At 46.3% G+C, this 18,195-nt stretch overlaps 1 protein-coding gene across 1 annotated transcript in view; it reads right to left on the reverse strand.

The window, feature by feature from the left end:
* Positions 1–749: 749 nt before the first annotated feature.
* The window catches only part of LCT (lactase), a 48,302-nt gene continuing 30,856 nt past the window's right edge, over positions 750–18,195 (reverse strand). The window contains exons 9-17 of the mRNA XM_049889235.1: positions 17,370–17,638; positions 16,146–16,436; positions 12,510–12,708; positions 11,017–11,219; positions 6,689–6,798; positions 5,512–5,643; positions 2,917–3,140; positions 1,797–2,024; positions 750–970 (exon numbers count right to left, since the gene is read on the reverse strand). Coding sequence (XP_049745192.1) covers positions 750–970; positions 1,797–2,024; positions 2,917–3,140; positions 5,512–5,643; positions 6,689–6,798; positions 11,017–11,219; positions 12,510–12,708; positions 16,146–16,436; positions 17,370–17,638 — 1,877 coding nt within the window. The remainder of the gene's footprint in view (positions 971–1,796; positions 2,025–2,916; positions 3,141–5,511; positions 5,644–6,688; positions 6,799–11,016; positions 11,220–12,509; positions 12,709–16,145; positions 16,437–17,369; positions 17,639–18,195) is intronic.

Raw genomic sequence — 18,195 nt, forward strand, 5'->3', positions numbered from 1 at the left:
AAGGACTTCCTGGGATTCAGAACTACTGCAGATGGAGAGGAGAAAGGGAAGAGGGTAAGTGAAGATCAGATCACGTGGGCCTTGTGGGCCATGCTCGGGGTCCTTAGAAGTTGTCCAGTAGACAGTGGAGGGACAGGAAGGACATAAAAGGTGGCGATATGGGGGTGTGGGGAGGGGCTAAAAGATAATTAAAAAGATCATCTCTTTCTATGTGCTGTGATATCTTTACGCCAGGGAATATAAAGCAAGCAGAATGCTTTAATCTGATGGGAAAGCTAAGTAGAAGCCCCAGATGGTTGTGTGACTTTATAACTTCCAGGGTACCTAATTTCTCAAGAAGACGCAACCATTGGAGACAGGATATAGTTCACATTACCGTTTTTATTTTCCGAGAAGCAGGAGGTATGAGATATGAAGAGCTGTCAGGAGATGACGTTAAAGTCCAGCTGCACACTGAAGCAGGTTTCTTATAAAAAGAACTGCTTTGGTCTTTACTCATGTTTCCGCCTTTAAGAGCAACAACAGCCCGGTGAAGCAGCTCACAAAACCACTAGACCTGTTCAGTATCTGCACGTTTCCACAAGAGCCACCTGCAGGTTCCTCGCAGTGAATTCCCAATCAGCGGTAAGATGCAGAAGGTCTTTATGAAGTCCAGGATAGGCAGACTTCTGAGATCCCACTGAGCTTTGTGGGTGGCACACAAAGAAACAGCCTGCTTCATAGAACTTGTGGGTGTGGTAAGTTGTGGGTCAGAATGAAGAGCAAGCACTCAATTCCTGTTGGCCTGGCTGTGTTTCCTTTTGCTTAGAATGCTTACAGCATTTGTATGAAAGAAATGCCACAATACAGACTCCAAGAAGCACGAGAGAAAAGAGTGTGTATAAAGCTGTTTGTGCTTCTGCTGGACCTAGTGTTAGCCCCAGGAACGAAACTCCCTCCTTTCTCATGGGGCTGACAGTGGGAACGGCATCTAGGAGAAGACAACAGAGGGTGGTCCGTGCAACAGTACTGAGTTAGCCCTGCATCTATAATGACCTATATTAAGCCCAAGATAAAAACCTGTGCCATCGAGTCAATTCCAACGCATAGCGACCCTATCGAACAGAGTAGAACTACCACATCTTTTTCTTGTGTAGTGGCTGGTGGGTTCGAACTATCTACCTTTCAGTTAGCAGCAGAGCACTTAACCACTGTGCCACCAGGGTTCCTAAGCCCAAGATAGATGCTTGGAGTTCAGAGGTCACACAGGTACCCAAAATCTGTGTGGCCGGAGTTCATTGCTGAGGGTGAAAGTACACGGCCCCTTTCACTGTGTATTATGGGTCTCTGAATGAGGTTAAGCAATTATCAGAGTATCAGCAACTAGAATATAATCTAAATTGGACAATTGTCTCATATTTGTATACTAAGTCACACTTTTCAATCTTTCAACAAGTATTAGTTACCTGCATTGAATCAGGCACTACTTTCACAATCATTTTATTTGATTGTTGCAACTGTCCAGAGGCATTTGTCCAATTTCTCGCCTAAGGTCACACAGCAACAAGTTGGTGCCCGAGCTGGAAGGAGACTCTAGACCGGCTCTTTACTGACCATTGCTCTGGTTTTTACATGTGACGTTAACCCCAAGCACACTTTGTTCTGCCACAAGAATGTTGAGCATTAAAAAGGTTGAATGAATGAAGGGGACGGAGGGGCAGGGAGGAAGGTATAAAGCAGAAGGAAATATACTGCAAAAAGCCCCTCCTTGAGCCCCTCACCCTCTGGCTTCAGTCCCTCCCGGAACCACCTCTCACCTTCCCACTGGAGACAAGGGTGAGGCCCTGCAGCAGGGTCAGGGAAGCCATTGCACCGGACTACGGAGGCGTAGAACTTGGCCGACTCTTTGGGGATCCTTGGCAGAGAAGGGTCAGTGTAGTTCACAAAGTGTAGCCCAAACCTCTCAGCAAAGCCTGCGGCCCACTCGAAGTTGTCCATCACACTCCAGGCTGTGTATCCTCGAATGTCCACCTTGTCCTGCACAGCTGCCCAAACACAGAGGCCCAAGCATGAGTTTGCTTGTCATGGAAGACACCTTTCTCCCAGGCCTACTGAAGCCGTTGTCCCCAACTGCTCTCCCACAATCCTGAGCTGCCAGATCAAGGTGAGTCTTGGCTTTCTTTGAGACAGTTGCCCTAGAGTTTGGATGTAATTGTTGGCTGGTCCTATATAGCTGAAGTTGCAGAGCCACTAGCAAATTTCTAGGAAGGCTTAGCCCTGAATAGGGATCTAAATCGCACTGGATCATTAAAACCCTCTGTGTGCATCTCAGGATGTTGGTCTTGGTCAGAGTGTTGATGCTCCTCGCTATGATAAATAGTCCTTGGACGGAAAAACTTGGAGCTGAAAGAGAATTTTCTGATTGTTTCCTTTGGCTGGTGCATTGCTCATTCTGTCTTTACTGAGTATTACTTACCATTCCCTTACTCTCAGTCCCATCCCAAGTTGTCCTGAGTTTGAGGATCTCACGCTCATCCCAAGTTGTCCTGAGTTTGAGGATCTCACACTTTTGCTTGGGAAACAAAAGACCCTACAAACAAACACCCAGCCTACTACTCCTGGCCTCTGTTCAAACTCTCCTCAGGATAGCACTGCCGTTCAAACACAGGAAGGGGGAAGCAAATGACTCAGGCCAGGAACTAAGGTCTAGCTGATACCAGCTAACCGGGTTTGCTTGCTGACTGGATCTAGGAGGAATAAAACTCAGAGTATGGCCCCCAAAGAAAGGCTTACACCCAATAGGAGGGAGAAGTCTTCTCTTTCTCTTGTTCCTGGATGCAGGAGCAGCTCCTGGGTGCAGTATTACCCTACTGCAGGTGTTAGTGGGTGCCTCTAACAGTGAAAGGTTGATATGGAGGAAGGGTGGGCCTGTCGTACCTTTGAGTGCCTCATTGATATAACTGCGGAGATAGTAGACCCTCTCAGTGTCGTTGAGGTTTACTTCTCCCTGCTGGGACACTCCATTCTCTGTTATATAAATTGGCGGGTTGTTGAACTCCTCCTTTATCCAGTTCAGGATTCTCCTGAAGCCAAAAGGTGTCATCTTTAACCAGGAGGAGCCAGAGACTGGCCAAGATCGATCTGTAATGGAAGCAACTCCCCTGGGAGTTCAAAAACCAAAGATTAGGTCTCATTTTGTAAGTCCCAAGAGGCTCTTTGCACAGAACACAAAATATGACTGATGCTAGGGAAAAAAAGCCTTAGGTTTTGTCTAGCATTGAGTGTCATAACTCAGAAGAGTCCAATTGCCTCAAAGCCTCCTTTTTTCACTAGTTCTACCACTCCAGGCTGGTATAACTTTGAAAAAGCCGCTTAAGCTCTCTCTTGTTCTAGCTCACTTCCTGTCCAGGGGAATGGACTTGCTCATGGAGCCTAAGCCTGTGAGGGCTCTCTGTTGAGCAGACTACATTTCACACTAGATGTGGTAGGCTCTAGAGTCCCCGAGCTACAACCTTCCAATAGCATGCGAGGACTATGTCTTCAGAGAATGGGCCCCTAAGTCTACTTATGTCTAGTCAACTTCACACAGAGGTCACAGGTACAGCCATGGGCACCAAATTCAGGGTCCTCATTTGTGTGATGACAGCAGATGGGCTAGGACCTCCTTCAGGTGTCTAAGACCCTGATCTCTTCTCCAGTTATGGACGATGAGAGGGCCAAAAGATTCTGCCAAAAGAGTGGGTGCTGGGGAGACACAGATGTGTGAACATCACAGGATTCATGCATTTCATGTAAGGACTAGCTATTTAGATATTTCTTATACCCTTCAGGGGAAAAAAAAATGTTTAGTTTTATCAGTAACTGGATTTGTCTTACTTAGCTGAACTGAATGTGGGCCATTTTGTAAGTCTGAGCAGAGGTCATTGGGTAGACAGTCCCAAGACTGATAAGACACCAAGAGTGTGGGGTAGGGGAAAGAGAACTAGCAGGAGGATGTCCTGGACCTGGGACCAGCAGGGAAGTCTCTGCAGGCCCCCTTGGCAAGTTTGGCTTTGGGGGTTTCAGGATGCAATGGGACTGTAGGGGTATTTTGTTTTCGTTTTTTGCATAGTAAAGTCTTTAGGTGATTACCAGTACATTAAATAATTACCTATAACAAGTTTTTGAATTCTATCATCCAGTAATTTTTATGAAGAAAAACTAAAAGCAGCCCAAACAGCTAGACTAGTATTTATTGTTCTAACCCTTAGAATTATTTTAAGGCTGGCTTAGCAGCAGTTACAAAATTACTATTTACTACTTTTTCATTGATCTTCAAGAAAGCTTTAGGGAAATGAAATATTTAACCCATTTCTTCAAATTGTTTATCTATGGTAGATATTTAAGAAAGAAAAGTCAGTATCACTATATATGATTCAGCTAAAAGGCATGTGAAAGATGAAATTTTGGGGTAAGCTCTAAGTCTAAAAGAAAGTAGGTTCGCTACTGTCCAAAAGGTGAAGGGACCTACTATATAGTACACAGAAATAATTTAATGCCTTTTCACAAGAATGTGAATGTAGCTTTGCTAAAGCTTCATGTTCCATGTGAGAGCATCTAATATGCCCATCCATGGAACAGGCTTCCTTCTTCCCTATCCATTTAAGCAGTAATTTTCATAGATTTCTGGCCAGGTGTCACAGACGAAGGTCAAGAGGTCATTCAGGACTTCATCCATGTTCTGCCGGAAGTGGGCCTGAAGGATAGTCATCTTCTCCTGGATCTCCACGTCAGCACTGCAAATGCCATGGGATCCTAGAGCCACAGCTTCCTTGACCTTGAACTTCTTCTCCCTCTGCAGGCTGTACTGTTCAGTGTCAGCCCGAGCGGGCCTCCGACACCTTGGTGGTGCACTTCGCCGCCTGCAGCTGTGACTCTGAGCTGTAGTTTGTTTTTAAAGAAGGAGCGTAGACAGACTCAGAACTACTGATGTGGAAAGATGCTTGTTAGAAAGGGAACCAAGCAGTTTACTCATATGATCCCAGTTTTGGTCCAAAACAAACAAAAACAAAGAACTATATACATAGATAGAAAGATAAAGACAGATCATAGGTAGCCCCCCCATATATACTTCTGAAATGATACACACACAAATTCCTATTCATGTTTTCTAATGTTCCTACTTGTGTGACATAGAAGTAATAGTTGGATCTTTCCCCCCAAAAGGCGGGGGTGGGGGAACCCTTATTTTGATTGAAATATGTCTGATAAGTGAAACAAATTTGGCAATGAAAAAACACAAGGGAAGAAAAATATTTTTCTTTTACTTGAAAATATTTTAAAAATCAGGTTATGTCTGTCTTAATGGGAAGCACCCTGGAAATATTGGTCTTGCCTTCTCTCAAACTGACAGATTTTTCTGGCATCTCAGGAAATGGCAATCACCTTGCAAGCCCTGGAATGCAGCCGCAGGAGGCAGCTCCCCCAGGCTGTGCCGGCCCCTGTAATCTGTCTTTTCCACAGATTGCTCCAGGTGCCCTGTGGCAGGCTTACCTGTCTGCATCATAGGAGATCGAAGAATCAGAGTTGAGGTTGTAGGCCAGGACAGTGGTGTAGTGATTGAACCCGAAAAAGTCATAGGTGCCGTTGATCCTCCTCTTCTCACTCTCAGTAAACTCGGGGAGCCTGGGTGGAAGGAGCCATTAAGGGTCTGGGGCTTCAGGAAGAATCATGCTTCCAGAAGAGAATGGAATGGAATGGGGTGGGCTACATAGCAAAGTTTGGGGGAAAGACTCCAAGGCCGTGTTAGGAATTCGTATCTTCTGAATTCTTTTATTCTCCCTGCTTAGTTCGCTTGAGCTACTTTAGAGCTGTGGGTATGTCCCTATGGGACCGTCACTTGTCCCCTTCCACACACCACACCTCTAATCTCAGCTGGGCGACTCAAACCCAGAGTGTGGGCCTTGGAGTCAGACTGCCCAGTTTCAAAAGCATAGAGTCACCTTGCCCTAGTCTTTGTGCCTCAGTTTATTTGTCTTTAAAATATGAATAAAAATGTCAATAAAAAATGGATAAATGTTAGCTGTGGTCGATGTTGCTATTCCTTGACAGGAAGAGGGACGGGACCAGGCAGTAGGGCTGCATTGGTGCAAACCATTGCCACCTACTGGCCAAATAACTAAAAGCACACAGCTGGCTGTGACCAGGATCCCTGATGGCCCAGTGGCTGAGAGCTACAGCTGCAGACCTAAAGGTCAGCAGTTCAAATCTACCAACTGCTCCTTGGCAACCGTATGGGGCAGTTGTACTCTGTCCTGTAGAGTCACTAGAAGTCGGAATCGACATGACGGCAGCGAGTTTGGTAGTGGCCCATTGCTATCACACTCACTCATAGGTGATGAAAGAGGACTAGGAGGAGCTGGGGAATTGTCCTTGGAGTAAAGCAGCAGGGTTGCTAAGAGGTGGGTGCCCTTGGGAAAGACTCTCTGGCTGTTCTGAATAACAATAGCAACTGACTTTGGCCAAGCATAGAGCAGTCCCAGGCCCGGGGCCAAGAGCTTTACATCAGCAAGGAGGCTCAGATGTGAGGTAACTTGCCTGAGACGTGCTTCTCTGGTTGCAATGCCATGTTCTCTACACTGACCCCACGATCTGCCCGGGAGTCTTAGTTTAGCACCACAGTCCAGACTTCCTGCCGCACTCCCAGCTGAGGGTGGGCACAGGAACTTACCGAGACTTGCTGAGGCCTGCGGCCAAGCTCCTGTCGAGGATCCGGGTCTTCATCACCTCATTGTAATCTCCGTTCTTGAAGATAGGATGTGCAAACCAGCCTGCTGTAAACTGCAGGGGCGTTGGGGGACAGTCACGTGGGCCAAGAAGCAGCACCGGCCCTGCCCAGAGGTCACGGACCTCAGAGACCTCCCTTTTTCCCCACCCCCTAACCTTAAACTCTCATTTCCTCCATGCCTGTTTGCAGGTCGCACCCTAAGTGCCCACAGGTCTCTTCACCTGCCATCTCACTGGGGCAAGGCCGTGTTCTCGGTAGTTTCATCTTGAGGAGGACGAACTGAACTGAGTGCTGCCCTGGCACTCAGCAAACATTGCTTTGCCACCCTTCCACGTGTCCCATACCTGCTATCCACAGAAGACGAGGGAGAGATACCAGCCTGCAGGCCCCCCATTCCCTCTCCCTGTAGAGCAGCTGCTAGAAAAGACTTTTTCCTCTCAAAATGCCTATGGACCAAGCAGAACTTTCTGGGAAGGAGTGATTTGCAAGGCTTTCCTGTCTGCCCAGGCAAAAAATAATCTTCCATGGGCTTTAGGTTCACAGCCTTAAAGTGGGGAACTTTTCAACCTACTTTCGTTAATGAGGTCTAAGTCATCCTTAGAGTCCCTGGGTGGTACAAGTAGTTAACCAAAAGGTTGGAGGTTTGAGTCTACCCAGAGGTGCGTTGGAAGAGAGGCCTAGTGATACATTTCTGAAAAATCAGCCATGGAAAACCCTATGTGTCAAACCCTCCTCCGACACATATGGGGCCACCATGAGTCAGAACTGACTGGATGGCAATTGGTTGGACCATCTTTATTCATAGAGGGAATACATGGCACCCCAACATTTTGATGCTGTGGATTTGAGGAGCTTCCTCTTCTATCTCTCCAAATCCTCCCCTCACCTGCCATCTGATTCCTAAAATGTGGGGTGGGGGTAGCCTTCCATTTTAAAGTCAGGGATGAAGTTTGGAATACACATTCCTCGCCAAAAGAGGCTTAAATGCACTCTAAAGTAACAAATCAGATCTTTTTGTGGAACCAGGTTTTAATAGTGATGTGTCTACCATAGTCTTGGGCTACAGTATCACAGTTCACCAGTAAGTGGTTCAATCTGATCTAACCCAAAAAACTCATTGTTGTGAAGTCGATTCCGGCTCATAGCGACCCTATAGGACAGGGTAGAACTGCCCCATAGGGTAACCAAGGCTGTACTCTTATGGAAGCCAACTGCCACGTCTTTCTCTCGTGGGGCAACGAGTGTGTTTAATCACTACCTTTCAGCAGCTGAGCACTTTAACCACTGTGCCACCAGGGTTTCTTCCATCTAATCTACAACCTAACATTTCCTAAGGTTTGGGGTTTTTATTTCAGTAAAACAAATGACTGCTCTACTTCTTGAATTCAGTGAGTCTGAAGTGAAGAATGCATTTATTTTGTCTCAAGCTTCCTTTTCTCTAGCTGGCTGTTGTGTTGTTGTTAGGTGCCATTGAGTTGATTCTGACTCATAGTGACCCTATGTACAACAGAACAAAACACTTCCCGATTCTGCTCCACCCTCACAATCGTTATGCTTCAGTCTATTGTTGCAGCCACTGTGTCAATCCATCTCATTGAAGGTCTTCCTCTTTCTCGCTGACCCTCTACTTTACCAATCATGATGTCCTTCTCCAGGGACTGATCCCTCCTGATGACATGTTCAAAGTATGTGAGGCGAAGTCTCACCGTCCTTGCATCCTTGTTGTGCTTCTTCTAAGACCAATTTGTTCGTTCTTTTGGCAGCCCATAGCATATTCAATATTCTTCGCCAATGCCACAATTCGAAGGCATCAATTCTTTGGTCTTCCTTATTCATCATCCAACTTTCACATGCATATGAGGCAATTGAAAACACCATGGCTAGCTGGCTAGCAAACTGAAAATTTGGCTCTTGTTGGCATTTTCTAATTTGACCACCTTTGTCAAGCTCGCTTCTGAAGAGTTTGGCAAACCAAGCTCTGGCGTCCCCCAAGAAATTCAGAATACCACAGTCAGCCAGGCTCCAACACAAAGCCCAAAGTGGAACCATGGGAAGAAAGAAAGATCTTTGCCTTTCTTTCCTGACATTGAAAGGTGGGAAAGGGTGCCTTCTAACCCCTTCAGAGACACTAGCAGGAGCCAGGAAAAAGCTGAGCCATGAAAGAAGGCCATTCTTCTTTTCTCCTCTGGTCAAGGGCTCAGATTGAAATAAGGGTGGGCCATCTTGGCTCCTCCTTACTGGTGTCTCTACTTCCTAAAGCGAGGCAATGGGGAAAAATTCTTAGAACAAAATATGCATGTCTTTATGCTAAACTTGGAAACCCTGGTGGCATAGTGGTTAAGAGTTACGGCTGCTAACCAAAAGATCAGCAGTTCAAATCCACCAGGCACTCCCTGGAAGCTCTATGGGGCGGTTCTACTCTGTCCTACATGGTCGCTACGAGTTGGAATCAATTCAACAGCGATGGGTTTAGTTTTGGCTTTATGCTAAACTCATGGAATCGGCAAATTAGGGGCATTAATGAGTTTCACAGACTGTAAAGCTTAGAAGTGAGACTTTGTCTCACTTACTTTGGACATGTTATCAGGAGGGACCAATCCCTAGAGAAGGAAATCATGCTTGGTAAAGTAGAGAGTCAGCGAAAAAAAGGAAGACCCTCAATGAGATGGACTGATACAGTGGCTGCAACATGGGCTCAAACATAGCAATGACTGTGAGGATGGCGCACAACTGGGCAGTTTTTCTTTCTGTTGTACGTAGGGTTGATATGAGTCAGAACCAGCTCGACGGCATCTAACAACAATAACAAAGCCCCAAACTTAAGAAATTCTTAAAGGCAAAACCAAACCCATTGCTATCGAGTCAATTCTGACTCATAGAGACCCTAGAGGACAGAGAGTAGAACTGCCCCATAGGGTTTCCAAGGCTGTAATTTTTACAGAAGCAGACTGCCAAATCTTCTTCCCTTGGAGTGCCTGGGGGGTTCAAACTACCAGCCTTTTGGTTAGCAGCCAAGTGCTTAACCATTGTGTCACCAAGGCTCCTTAAGAAATTCTTAGGCTGGTGTAAGTAAACTTAGATGGTGATACCTAGAGTTGAAGCATAAAATTGCAGCCCAGCTCTATTAGATACCATAGTCAAACCAGAGAGAGTAAAGAGATGGAATTTCTATTAATTAGCTTCAAACCAATGTTATATCCAATAAGGATTACATGCATAAATAATTTCATAAGACTAAAAAGAAAATCCCAAAGAACTTAAATTACTTTCATCACAGCAAACCTGTAAGGTGGGTAGGTCATGTCCATTTCGCAGATGAGAAAACTAAGTACAAAAAGATTAGGTGATTTTCCGAAGCTCACAAGATCTGGTAACAGCAAAACAGGGCCTAAATCCTAAATCTTCGATTTGCAATCTAATTTTATTACCATTAGACCACGATAGGCGGGCAAAACAGGCAAGCATAAGAATAGTTCCCAGAGGAGGACTTCTAAGTCAATTGGCATAATAAACTCTATTATGATAACATTCTGCATCCCACTTAGAAGTGTGGTGTCTGGGGTCTTAAATGCTAACAAGCGGCCATCTAAGATGCATCAATTGGTCTCAACCCACCTGGATCAAAGGAGAATGAAGAACACCAAGGTCACACGATAACTATGAGCCTGAGACAGAAAGGGCCACATGAACTGGAGACTTACATCATCCTGAGACCAGAAGAACTAGACAGTGCCTGGCCATAACTGATGACTGCCCTGACAGGGAACACAACAGAGAACCCCTGAGGGAGCAGGAGAACAGTCGGATGCAGACCCCAAATTCTCATAAAAAGATCAGACTTAATGGTCTGACTGAGACTAGAAGAATCCCGGCGGTCATGGTCCCCAAACCTTCTGTTGGCCCAGGACAGGAACCATTCCCGAAGACTACTCATCAGACATGGAAGGGACTGGACAATGGCCTGGAGAGAGATGCTGATGAAGAGTGAGCTACTTGTATCAGGTGGACACTTAAGACTGTATTGGCATCTCCTGTCTGGAGGGGAGATGGGAGGGTAGAGAGGGTTAGAAACTGGCAAAAGGGTCACGAAAGGAGAGACCGGAAGAAGGGAGCGGGCTGACTCATTAGGGGGAGAGTAAGTGGGAGTATGTAGTAAGGTGTATACAAGCTTACATGTGACAGACTGACTTGATTTGTAAACTTTCACTTAAAGCACAATAAAAGTTATTAAAAAAAAAAAAAAAAGAATAGTTTCCAGAGGAAAAACAGACCTGAAGGAATCTCTTGGCTGCCTCCACATCCTCCTGGTTGGAGGGGTTTCTAGGCTCAGCCCAGTCGCTGTTGATGGTGATGGAAATGATGCCACCTTGAGTGGTACGGTACACGTCATTATACAGATGCCAGGCTTCAGCATGCGCCTTTATAAGGTTGTGGCCAACAACATAGGGGGCAGTGCCAGGCCTTAAGGAGATTCCTGGAAACACACATGGATGTCAATGAAGAATGAATGTGGCTGAGATGTCTACTACATATTTGGGGAAAAGAGTATAGGTGTTGGAGTTAGGAAGATTGGAATTCAAAGCCTGGCTCCACCTCCTATTAGCTGGCTATGTAACTTTGGACAGGTAGCTCAGTCTTTCAGTAAAACGGGCACTGCAGAGTTCTTGTGAGAAGGAAATGGAAGAGTATATGTGAAGCCCCTGGCACTGGGCCTGGTGGGTGGAAGGCACTTGTTAAAAGTTGGTTTCTGTTCCCTTTTCCTCAGAAGAGGGACTCCTGTGTCTCAGGCAAAGTACTCAGAATGGTATGGCCATTCTGGAGCTTTTTAGAGCTCACTGTGAATAGGAGGGTTGAAAATACAGCTGCTGTGAGCAGCTGGCTTAAGAGGTTTCTTGAGAGCAAATGTAATGAGACAGCCCTCACTTGTGTATTGAGAGAATGGTCAACCAAAGTGCCAACCAAGTACCAAAAGTAGATACATCTGGTAAGGATTTGAGGCAGACCACCCCAGATTTCCCAGCATTTACATGTGATCCGAGGAATCACATGGATGAACACAATTTACTCTCATAAGCTCAGGATTAGGGGAAAGGAAAATTGGAGGTCTCTCAAGGGCAAGGACAGGTCCACAATCCCTTATGCAAACCCCTTAAAGTCAGAAGTGTTTTGGAATTAAAAAATATATATTTTTTTTGTATTTTGGAAAGGTAATAAGTTAAATATAACCTTCAGAAGGGCCCAGGAAAGTTCTCCATAATCCAGCGTACTCATTCTCTGTATCAGAACTTTGGAATATCACACTAAGTGGGACAAAGACCACAGATAGCCTCATGTTGGTTCAAGTCTCATTTGACTATTGTTAAATGAGCTCAGGCGAGCCGGATAAGTGGTCTGAACCTTGTGGATCTGGGGCTGTGGAAGGCTAACTGTGGACCTGTATCACCGATGAATTCTCCTTTCCTGCCTCTATTAGACCATGTCTCTGGTCTAATAGAGGAGCTTCCCATCGGAGGCAGGGCAGAGTTACAGAGCAAAGAAGTAAAGCCACTGGGAGATGCTGAGTCATGAAATTCATGTTTCACAAAAGTGGCGTTGGAAAAGGAATCCCCTGTTCCCCCCCGAGGGGTCTCGAGGAAGAGGAAGGGTTTCTGGGCACTGCGGAGTCTTCTAGCCCTCTACACCCACGCCACCAGGATTTTATGCCTTCCTGCCTTTAAAAAGACGACACTCCAAAATGTTGACAAGTCAGGCCTGGGTTCTTTACCTGGAGCTGCTGTCCCGTAGCCATAGCCCTGGTTAGCAATGATAAAGGGTTCATTCAGTGTGATCCAAAACTTCACCTTGTCTCCCAGCCTCTGGAAGAGCACATCTGCGTACTCTTTAAACCGCTGGACAATGGTCTCATTCTCCCAGCCGCCAACATCCTGCAGCGCCTGCGGCAGGTCCCAGTGGTAAATGGTCACCTGTGAAAAAGCAAGATGAGCAGTCCTCTCGGCCCTGCTCTCCAGGCCCAGCATCCCTTAGGAAACATCCCTTATGGGAAGCCACTGAGGTTATATATGCCAGCATGAAGGCCCACTGCTAAAGCTCAGGATGGATGAGCTGTGGGACAAAAAGGCTGAAAGATTTTTTTTTTGAGGAGGGCAGTGCAGGGGGCAGCACAGCCAACGTAATAAATTCACATATCTGCATCAAAAAGTCTGGGTTGGAATCCCGGCTTTGCCCCTCTCCTAGCTGCATAAGCCTGGGCTCAGGTGCAAGCACCTGCACTTCATGGAGTCATCGTGGCCCTAAATCACACGGGAGAGCTCCAGCCAGGCACCTGAGAGACGGTCCGTAAGTGTCAGCTGTCAGTACAGTCAGAGATGGGAAGTGCTAGTGCTTCAAAACCTTCCCAGAAAAAGGCACTTGAAGTCTGACGGTCTGAGGGCCCCAAGAGGGTGGAGGCATTTAACTTGTTAAGGGACACCCCAAAGGACATCTCTTGACATGTCTGGAGGCCCTTCCTATGGCACTGGGAACCCTTCTCCAGTGTGGCCAGGCCCATGTGGTGGCCTTTCCTCTCTTCTGGCCTTCCCTCAAATGACCCCCAAGAAACCCCATCTTGACCAGGCCAGGCTCTCCACCGTCCTCAGCCTGACTGGGTCTAACCACCTTCAGCCCAGGGCTTTGCCTGAAATGGCCTTCCCCTGCCTCCCGCCACCTAAACCCTCCTCTTTAATCAAGACCCACACATCCCTGATGCTTTCCCTGCCCACAGCATCTTTCCTTTTGTGGTGCCTCAACGCCCTCAAGCTCTGAGCTTGGCTCTGAGCCGCACAGTCTCTGATGCCGTTCTGGCGTTGCTATATGCAAAGAACCTCATCGTCCACCAGAAGGTGCCGTGTTGGAGGACAGCAGCTCTGCCATCTTCTCCGCCATCATTCACAGGATTCACAGTAACAAAGCCCAGACTAGCCTGCTCCCGCAGTGTTAGCAGAGATAGGACAGAAGGCCAGACAGCGGTTTTATTTGGGGCTGGGGAGAGGGGGGTTGTGTGCAGGGATTATGCTTTGGCTGAGGTGCACATCTCCATTTCCTTCAGCAGAGGAAACAACAGCTTCACAGAATTGTTACCCTTCAGTCCTTTGTTATAAATGGCCCAGGGGGAGGGGGAGTGTTCTTATGCTCCCAAATAAAAATTAAAAAATTTGGTAACAGCAAATGAAGCTCACAGTGAGTTTCTGTCGTCTTATTTATAATAATTTGTGGCTTAAAAACACATGCACCTGTGACCCAGCAATTCTCCTAGATTGATTCCTACAGACCAGCATTCACACATGTGAAATGATGTATGTCTACGGCTTCTCAGGAGTCCCTGGGTGGCACAAACAGTAAAGTGCTCAGCCACTAACTGAAAGGTTGGCAGTTCAAATCCACCTAGAAGTGCCTCAGGAGAAAGGCCTGGCAATCTACTTCTGATCAGCCACTGAAAACCCTCTGGGGTACAGCTCTACAACACACATGGGGAAGCCATGAGTCTGAATCAATTTGTCGGCAAATGGTTTGGTTTGGTTTTTATGGCTGCTTGTTGTAGTATTGGTTACGTTAGCAAGAATGGAAACACCCTAAACATCCATCAACAGGGAAATAATTAAAGTAGGATACAAACAGAACTCCACATAACTGTAAAAAAAGAAAGAAGCAGAACAGAACGCAGAAACTCTCTTTCCACTGATACACGGAAATATCTATAAGGAGTATTGTTAAAAGCAAGTGCCAAATGGCGGTCTGCTGCCACCATGAAAAGAAAGGGGAAAAGAAATATTCATGCCAACCTGCACACGCGTACTCATCTGTCTGCTCATATATGCAAAAGAAGGACGCACAAGAAACTGGCAAACATGGTTGTCTTCAGGGAGGGGACCCGGACGGCTGGGGCCAGGGCCAGGAAGGAGACTTTTCTCCGAGGACACTTAAGCTTTTTGAGTTCTGACGCATGTGAACTTATTGACAATTTAAAAGTTTAAAACCACATTTTGTGAAAAGTTTATTAGTGGCAGAATTTGGTCTAAGACTTTATTATAACCTGGTAGTGCAATTGTCTGGGAGTAGCTAACACTCACCTACCAGGGGCTGAGAGAGGGGAGAGTTGGGAGTTATTACTTAAGAGTTCTGAGTTTCTGTTTTAAAAAAAAAAACGTTGCTGTTGAGTCAATTCCGACTCATAGTGACCCTATAGTTCACAGTAGAACTGCCCGCCAGGGTTTCCAAGGAGCGGCTGGCAGATTCGAACTGCTGACATTTTGGTTAGCAAGTGAACACTTAACCACTGGGCCGTCAGGACTCCTAGTCTCTGTTTAGAGGGATGAAAAACTTGGGAAATAGACCGTGGTGACAGTGGCACAACATGGTGAATGAAGGTAACTGATGGCACTGAACTGTATACTTAAAAATGGTTAAAGTGTGCCCGGCCACAACCGATGACAGCCCTGACAGGGAGCACAACAGAGAACCCCTGAGGGAGCAGGAGAACAGTGGGATGCAGACCCCAAATTCTCATAAAAAGATCAGACTTAATGGTCTGACTAGGACTAGAAGAAACCTGGCAGTCATGGTCCCCAAACCTTCTGCTGGCCCAGGACAGGAACCATTCCAGAAGACAACTCATCAGACATGGATTGGACTGGACAGTGGGTTGGAGAGAGATGCTGATGAGGAGTGAGCTACTTATATCAGGTGGACACTTGAGACTATGTTGGCATCTCCGGTCTGGAGGGGAGACGGAAGGGTAGAGGGGGTTAAAAAAAAAAACCACTGCCGTTAGAAACTGGCAAAATGGTCACGAAAGGAGAGACTGGAAGGAGGGAGCGGGCTGACTCATTAGGGGGAGAGTAAGTGGGAGTATGGAGTAAGGTGTATATAAGTTTATATGTGAGAGACTGACTTGATTTGTAAACTTTCACTTAAAGCACAATAAAAATTATTAAAAAAAAAAAAAGATGTTTCAGGCTTGCAAAAACACACGTTACTTCCATCTGGTAAATTGTAACTACTAAAATATTTATAAATATCACATCATATGTCTCATGTCACACATGGTAGTGATATTCAATTTTCATGTCTCCCAATTAAAAGCTATTATGTTTTATATATACACAGTCGCACATTTGTGTACCTAACAGAAAAATAAACGATTTCCTTAATATCTCCACAGGGAATACTTTCTCATCCTGCCGTGCAAATAATGTAAATATAATAATGAAAGTGGTTAAAAAAAAATGGTTAAAGTGACAAATATTTTGTGATATACAATTTTTACCACAGTAAACGTAAAAAAAACAAAACCCAGCATTTTGTTTGCGTAATAATCGTGGCCCCCAGCCCAGCTGGCTCCCCCGCAGGCTGCAGCCCACCTCACCTGGGGCTTGATGTCGGCAGCCAGTAGTGCGTCAATGAGCCGCAGGTAATAGTCCAGGCCGGCCTCGTTGATGTACCTGGTGGTTCCATCCGGGAGGACGCGGGACCAGGAGACGGAAAAGCGGTAGTGAGACACGCCCAGGTTCCGCAGGGCTGCCAGATCCTCGGCAATCTTGTGATAACTGTCACAGGCCATGTCTCCAGTGTCATCATTCTCCACTTTCAGAGGTGTGTGGGAAAATGTATCCCAGATGCTGAGTCCCTTGCCATCCTCTCTCCACGCACCTTCAATCTCAGGAAGACAAGACAGGTCTAATTAAGTCGTCCAGTCATGCCACACACAAGTTCCTTGGCCTTTCTGTCAGCAGGTGGGTCCCAACTCAGGGCAGAAGTTAGCATTGCCTTCCCTGGGAGCCTTCTCTGCCCATACTTCTGATTTCTGAACTGTCAACGCTTTCTGTACAGACACACGCATACACACACACACACACAGCATCATCACACTGCATTACACAATTTTCTGCCAGCTGACTAGCTTCCCACAAGACCGTGGGGTCTAGGCACTTGTCTTTCATCTCAGTGTCCCAGTAATGGGGGCAGCAGTGCCTGGTGTAGGATGGGTGCTCAGTAAAGGTCTGAATGAACAACCTCCCTCCCTCCGCCGAATCACGACCAAACAAATCCCAGTGATACCAGGTGTGGAGGCAGAATTTCTGATCAGGACACGCATCGCTGTTCCTGTGCCTCTCATTTTTCCTCCCACCCATCTTCCGGGGAAACTACTTATAGTCTTAAGTCGTCTGACAAGTATATATTGTGTAATTTACTTTAAAATAGTTCTGCCATGTACGCGGTGTGATATTGTGTGATGAGACGAAGGCTGGCATTTGAATCAAGAATGCACATCCATGGCATTTCAGCAAAGAATCTTCGTATTTGCTTGTCTTTGTCCAAGCGTTTCTGCCCAGACTCCACCTGCTCCATCTTGCCCTATAAACACCTACTTCACACAGCCAACCAAATCATGCTGGTCTGGCCAAATTTGGGTATGAGAAGGAGCCAGGCTGTCAGCAGCACCCAGTACTTCCTTCCCCCAGGGTAGTCAACAGACTACTGAAATCCCTGCTCACACACCTGCCCTCCCCAGTAGCCCATCGCCTTGCCCAGAGCCTGGCACTCAGTAGGTATGCAGTGAATGTTTGTTGAACTGCACTGAGCTCCTCACCTGATATGCAGCAGAAGCTGCACTCCAGATGAAGCCATCGGGAAACCGTCCATACAAAAACTCGTCTTCCCTGGGCAGCGGCATGCCGTTGTTGGTAATGACCTCTGTGTAGTATGTAGCGGAGGTTCTTGCTGTTCGAGGCCTGTTCGGGTCGTTGAAATCAACATGGTACAGTCCAAACTTGACTGTGTAGCCATTTAGCCATTCAAAGTTGTCCATCAGAGACCATGCCACATATCCTCGAAGATCTACACCATCAAGCCTGTAGGCTGGGATCATTCCAAGGGGAGCAGAGAGGAGAGCTTTACACCATGAGGCAGGCTCTCCAACAAGCCCAGCCAACTCAACTCCTCAACTCCAAACAATACTTCTAAGCCATCAATTCTATACACAGGCGATGTTTGCCCTAATAGATAAGCAGATCATGTTGATTATCTTTCTTTTTGCTGGCACTAATGACCACATGGCAAGTATTAATGATGGATCTTTATAAAATTGGAATCTTTTGCTGGGGTAAAGGAACGTGCCTCAACTTCAAAGATCTCAATGCACCTTCACGTTTTAAAAGTGAAGCACAGAGTGTGAATTAGTGAGGTCAACAGTTCAAATCCACTAGGCACTCATTGGAAACCCTATGGAGCAGTTGTACTCAGTTCTACAGGGTTGCTATGAGTCAGAATCGACTCGACAGCAATGGGTTTGGTTTTCGGTTTCCTGCTCTGGGATCCATGGAACCAGCCAGCACATAAGCTCCATGAGGGCAGAAATTTATCTATTCTGTTTACCACTATATCCCTGCACCTAGACCCTGTCACATAATAGTTGC

This window comes from Elephas maximus, chromosome 6 (assembly GCF_024166365.1).
Source record: "Elephas maximus indicus isolate mEleMax1 chromosome 6, mEleMax1 primary haplotype, whole genome shotgun sequence".
NCBI classification, from domain to species: Eukaryota; Metazoa; Chordata; class Mammalia; order Proboscidea; family Elephantidae; genus Elephas; species Elephas maximus.